Raw genomic sequence first — 6,685 nt, 5'->3', positions numbered from 1 at the left:
TTTTGAATTTTTAAATTTGATGTCTCCAAGAAAAAATTTCTAAAGAAGGAATTAAAGGAAAATATTTTTGAATTTTTGAAAATTGAGGGCCGGAACCGATGAGGTTTGCCTATGTATCTCACATCCGGTGAGAATCAGACCCGCATAGTTCGGTAATGTTTCAGGAATAGGATGACACTTTTTGAAAAATTCAAGCTTATTTTGTAATAATCTTTTTGGGGTAAAATTTTGACAGGATTATTGGAGTTTTCAAATAACAGAATTTTTCGAAAACCGGATAAATTTTCTCTCTCCTATTTTCTTCATTATGGTTTTCCCTCAATTTTTATATTTTTATTTTTATTTTAGAAACTGGTCAACATGCACAAACTGAATCAAAGAAAATGCACAAGTGGCATATAAGATGCATTAGGATGGTCTTATAATTTTAGGTACACATGTTCTAGACGGACCCAACCCCTGTATTGAGTCCCCAAATTCAAATGCATGTGATGCAAATAAACGTTTCTACTAGGGATCCGGCATGAGGCTATGTTATTCTAGGTTTAAAATCCTGGGGGGAGTGTTCTAGATATGGCTTACACAAGCGGACAGCTCGAGCCGAGGTGGGGGCAACGTACCAGGAGCACAAAAGTCTACCCGGCCTAGTTACTGACCCAGCCTCGTTCTAATTGGTATGACTTCTAACATAAAAGTGGGCCACGCGCACGTGTGCACCATAAATTCAGAAGACATCGGAATGGAGGTGTGAGAAGATAATTTATATAGTTCAGATAATATCAAAACAGTAAATGAGCGGCAATTAGCATATTAGGCCCACAAACACAGAAATATCATACTATCGATAAAGCCAAATATAGATCATATTACAAGCTCGAATTCTGAACCCTGAACCAGAAGTTTTGGGTTCTTGTCCCTAACAGAGTCGCCAGAGCTGTCACACCTCTTTTTTTCCCGAGGAATGGGCCAAAGGAGTTTTTCCAATTAAAGTGACATTATTTGAAAATGGATTATTTATTTAATTTTAAGAGTCGCCACTTGGAATAATTATTTACAACGTCCCAAGTCGCCATTTATTTTGAATCCCAAATCAAGAAAAATTGACTATGTTTAAGTCTGTGAAACACAGAAGACCGAGTAAGGAATTCTGTTAACATGGGAGAAGGTGTGAGACATTCCCGAGTTTCGTAGCTTTAGCACGGTCGCTCAACAATTATACTTGGCTTTACTAAATTCAGATATTTTGTATTTATGTGGATTTTATGCCTTTTTATCGTAAATCGCTTTTAATTGCTTGATTATTTATAATTATAAAATTAATTTGAAATTAATCACACGTACGTGTATTTATTTTTTTTTTTGGTGTGTCAAGAATCATGTCACGCGTATGTGTACACAATTAATAACACTCAATTATTATTAAGATTGTTTTGTCAAAGTCGCTCGAACGCATACATTGCCTTTAATTTTAGAAATTGTAACTATGTCACACGAACGTATACATAGCTATGACAACTGAATTGTTTGAAGTGTGCTTATAATCATGCTAACGTTGCGCTTTTTACTTAGCTAGGGAGGTGATAGAGTTTTATTTATTAGGTCCATCATATGGATATTTATTCAAGGGAATGGGCTTGGCAACATTTCAGCTTATTGGCCCAATTTGTTTATTCACTAATTTTGACCCCAAAATTTCCTATAGCTCCCGAATCTCTCTGCCTATCTATTCTCAACTATCAAAAGTGACTTATTCTTCAAGAATTAAATTGGATCCAACCACATGAAAAGTTTTAAACATTGAAATTATGTTAAATAAAGGCAACAACTAATGAAAAGGAAATTAGTCTGACTAACATGCTTTCAACCCAAAACAAAACGAAACAACGTATAGAAATAAGAAGAAAGCTTTACTGTTTCGGCTGGGTTTGGATGGTGGTTGGACACAGAAATTTCAGGTGTTTGGCTGGAATTTTAAATGAGGTTTATGATTGGTTTAATTGGCGTTTCATGGCTGCATTTTGGAGCTAAGAGTAAGGTTCTTTTGGGTTATTTTCTGACTGTTTTACGGTGGAGTTAGCAACGATTTGAGCTGTTGTTTTGGGGTGGTGATAATGGAGTTTCACTTGTTTTTTATGGCTGAAACTACTGCTTTAATGATGGTTGAGGGACTGATTTACAGAGGCTATTTGGGACTGTTTCTATGGCTGGATTTATGGAGAAAAAATAGCAGCTCCTCCCCTTTGCTCTTTCTTTTGTGTCTATTTATAGATGAATGGAGATTATCCTTAAAAAAAGTGAGTTGTTGGTTAGAAGTGTGTATGTGATATGTGTGTGAGTGACGTGAAAGGTTGAGCAACGTGAGGGTATACCCCAATATTTTAAGTGAGTACATATTGGACATTTAGAAAATAATTTAAATCAAAAAAACGGGAAAAAAAAAAAGAAGGAACAAACTAATAAAACAAAACAAACAAAAAAATAAAACAAAATAAGAAACAAAGAAAGGACGTTAGTGGGCCTAGCCCATCTGAAGACTAGTGGTGTGATATAAAGGACAAGAAAAGCTCTAATTAGAGAGGATTTGGGATTTAAGAACTTAAAATCTAGAGGACTCATACGGGTAAAAGGAAGCAGAGAAAGGATTTTAAAAGGAAAAGGAAGCAGAGAAAGGATTTTAAAAGGAAAAGTTGGTGGAAATCCTTTAGTCAATAAAAAATCAGAAAGGTGCTGGTGCAATCTTGGTACCAAAAAAAACTCACACCCAACTGAATTTTTTTTTTTATATTCTTGCGTTTCAGTGATAAAGTAACTACATGTATTCTTCCTTCTTTAGAAAACACAATTATTTTATTTACATGATTCCTTATAGGACTGAATAGATATGAGGTTGGGATTGAACTAAGAGTTTAAAAGATAAAGTTAAGAAAATTTGGAGAAATTCATGAGATATTTCAGTGAATTAATTAGGTATATTATATGAATGGGTTGTATTTAATACATTTTGAATTGGTTTAAGTTAACTGTAGCAGTGAGTTGGGATACTGAAATGGGTCTTGATATTTCAAGTAGAATAAGAGGGATTTGTTGAGTTATTATAATTCGGTGAATTAAGAGCCAAATATGAAACTCTAAGGATTTGGGTATTCTAAATTAGCTATGAATTAGCCTAATCATGAAAATTAACATGAGATCGATATTATGTAATAATAGATTGATTAGAGGAAGTTGTACGAATTGCTCGATGTGAAGCATTTGGTATTTCGGCATGAGTACTGTGAGTAGTAATCTTACCGCAATTTGTGTTTTCATAACTTGCATGATTTATACATGATTTTTAATATGAATATGTTACCGATTATTTTGAGTTGCATGTGGAACAAGTCTTTTACTCGATATGATACCAAAATAGTTATTTGAGATGATTGTCGTTGTTGTAAATATTCTTGTTGTCACCAGATATGTTTTACCGTTACTTGAATTTACGATTATCGAAATGAAATTACATGATTTGATAAGAGCCGAAATGCCCTATATTGTTTTAAAATATTTTCTTATAAATATATATGGATTACAAAGACAAGTATAAATGGGAGTAGACTTTGAAGGATCCCGTAGCTAACGACGGGTTCATTAGACCCGATGCACCTTGTAATTATCGATTACCGTTATAACCCTCGCTAGTGGGAAGGTAGAACTAGCATACCGTTACCGATTTTCCTCGAGTAGGGACTACCGTTATATTTGACTTCTTGCGAAAAAGTCCACAGTTATACCGATTACATGATCTATTCATTGAAACTCCAATTATGAATTTAGTAATTACACAGTATTTATCGAGTTTATTACCGAATTGTCAATTGATTTATATTACATGAAAAACATGATGAGACTGATTATTGTTTCTGAAAGGGCATTCTTATGATATTTTCTGTTTAATATATATGCTAGCATATTTTCTGACCTGTCCCCAATAAAAACGGTTGTGGTTAAGTGTTATTACTCACTGAGCTAGCGACTCATTCTCCGCTAATTTTTTTTTTTTACAGAGACAGCAGTTGACGCTGGCGAGGATTTCATTAATTAGACAGGTTGATAGTTCTTGGTGAGTCTCGCACTTTGTTCGCGTGGGCGGAGATTTTATTTATTGTTATGGTCTTTTCTTTGAACTCTTAGAGTCACTCCGTAGTCATTTTTTTAGTGTCACGAGTATTCTTTTGTTATTATAGACTTATGTTGAGTATCGCTCATGCTTATCAAAGTTGGAGATAAATTAGTATTCCTAACTGTTAGTGGGTGGACTATTAATGGTAGATATTTATTTTGGTTAATTGATAAAATTATTGTTGTTTGAATTGATATTAGGATGTTGGTTGTTGATTTAAGACAGGAAAATTTTTGGGATAGTCCAAAAATAGAAAAAAATTTGTCCGATTTTCTGTACAATACCAATGAGACTTACTTGGGGGCACTTGCTCCTAAGTGCCACCTAAGCGCCGGTCATGATCTTAAATTGGGTCATGACTCGGTAATTGTGTGCAAATGATCGTGTGCATGTGAAAAGAAAAAAGGGAACTGCTTTTGTGTACTTAGTCAACATGATTCTTAGGAAATCAAATATTGCAATTGTGGGCAATTCTTGTCAAAAATAAAAGAAACCATATAATTAATAAAAAAAACATTAAAGATCACTAGCTCTCTTATTAAAAATCTAATTAAAAGAAACCATATATATATATATATATATATATATATATATAGAAATAAAACTTATACCCGTGAATATTTTTGTAGTTTCTTTTTTTATAATTTTGTTTTTTCAAATAAAACCTATTAAGAGTAAGATAAAAGTTTAAAATATCAAGATTAGACCTAAAAAAAATATTTACATTAAAATAGTATAAAATTCGTGGTTAAAAATTAGCTGTTCACAAATAACAAATACCCCTAGTTCACCTTTCCCCAGCCAAGGTCAATCTAATCAAACAATATTTATTTGAGAGTATTTATTAGTAATAACCTTAGAAAATGTTCTAGTCTCAGAGAAATAGGTGCTTTGAGTTCCGCTGGCAGCAATAAGCTGGTTTGCAGGATTTGATAGCTCGATCCCTTGCACTGGGGTGAAGGCCAGATTTGAAGTCAAGCCTGATACTGCACCACTACTGCTTTTGAATTTCTTCTTTGCTACTTTGGCTGATACACGCAACTTGCCACTTCCAGCCTGACCAAGCATGCCATAACCCACCCCTAATCCATCTCCTAAGGAGCTTTCTTCAGCTACTCCAAACTGCATCCTGTTTACTAGCTTCCGCGTGTCCGTAATCTCATACCTTTGTTTCCTCTTTCTCAGCCGCTGACCACCTCTCTTGTTATTCTTGTGCTCTACATCAGGAACTGAAAGAGGCTTTTGCTGCTTTGGAAGAGGTGGCTTTTGCGATTTCTCTATCTTTCTAAGGATCTCTTCCTTAAGATATGTTCCATATTCTCCAGTGGTTTCTCCTTTGCTTCCTCTGGTTGAGTTCGAGTCCACGCGAGCCGCTAATGTAGATTTATCTGCCAACCATCCACAGGCTTCCTTCCTTAAGGGAGGAGGTGTATTCTGGAATATTTCTGTTTGCTCGACATAACTTCGACTTCCACGACAAAATTGGGAGGAGAACCCTGCTAAATTCTTGCTTTTGGAACCAAGACTCAGGACATTACAAGAAGGCATATTTGCCAATGACGAGAGACCACCAGCAGCACCTATAAGTTTAGCAGCAACTGCACTCCCAACAATAGCAGAGAGATTGGGAGCAATATATCTCATTCGAGTCTCCAAAAAATCAACAAGCTTCTTCTTTGCAGAATCAAGAGCAAGGGCTCTATCACATGCTTCCAGTGTCTCGTGTAAAACATCTTCTGGCAATGGCTTGCCACTGGTAGTTGATGCCGTAAGTGAAATAGTCATGATGATATTTGAGGATCGCTCTGCTTCTACTGTTCCTTTCAAGTCAACAAGAGTCGGATCCATTTGGTTGCCGATCTTTTTAACAACCCGGGCATAATCAATTGGGCGAGGTACAAGGCACTCTAACTCAGGAAATTTGGGTCGATACTTGTCGCGTATGAAATTGTGGATTATAAAAACTTCATTCTCAATGTCAATTGATAAGGCATTACAGTCCAATATCAACTGATCATAATTGGAGTAATCATCCTTCTCAATTAGGGCATCTTTAACTTTCTGCATTATGTCAATATAGCGACGTGTTTTTTGCAGCCTGGAAACATTATCTAGCGTGTCTGCCAAGTCTCCACCATCTAATTCCAGATTCTCCTCATCAACAACATTATCGCATAATTCATCCAAATCTGAAAAGAATGTATCAGTTGCCATTCTCCAATAAAAAGAATACTCCTATGGAAAACAAATTGAAGAAGGAATCCCGACTACTGCCAACAACTTGGGGAATCGGGATGGATTCTGCTTTATATATAGAAAAAAACGTTAGCCTTTCCTAATCCTATTATAAATGAAAAAGAGCAAAAAGAGAAATTCCAATAATCCTAGTCAAAATCAAACACACACACACACAAAAAGGTCTTACGACTGTGGTTCGCTTTGGTAATGTTTACATTGGATTTGGTAAAGTTATTTTTATATTCCTGTTTGGAGCAGAAAATCATTAGTATTACAAAAATACCT

The 6,685-nt window shown here is 35.2% G+C and overlaps 1 protein-coding gene across 1 annotated transcript; it reads right to left on the bottom strand.

Moving 5' to 3' along the window:
- Positions 1-4,779: 4,779 nt before the first annotated feature.
- Positions 4,780-6,411, bottom strand: LOC107772166 (U4/U6 small nuclear ribonucleoprotein Prp31 homolog). Its single transcript, XM_075233807.1, has one exon. It carries the CDS (start codon positions 6,374-6,376, stop codon positions 4,979-4,981), a length of 1,398 nt encoding a protein of 465 aa, XP_075089908.1. The 5' UTR covers positions 6,377-6,411; the 3' UTR covers positions 4,780-4,978.
- Positions 6,412-6,685: the final 274 nt, after the last annotated feature.

This window comes from Nicotiana tabacum, chromosome 17, assembly GCF_000715075.1.
Source record: "Nicotiana tabacum cultivar K326 chromosome 17, ASM71507v2, whole genome shotgun sequence".
NCBI classification, from domain to species: domain Eukaryota; kingdom Viridiplantae; phylum Streptophyta; class Magnoliopsida; order Solanales; family Solanaceae; genus Nicotiana; species Nicotiana tabacum.
Note: the sequence above shows the minus strand (reverse complement) of the source record. Positions and strands in the feature narration are given on the sequence as shown.

What these genes read in the sequence shown, in the direction of transcription:
- LOC107772166 (XM_075233807.1), bottom strand. Translation starts at nt 6,376, where the DNA reads ATGGCAACTGATACATTCTTTTCAGATTTGGATGAATTATGCGATAAT.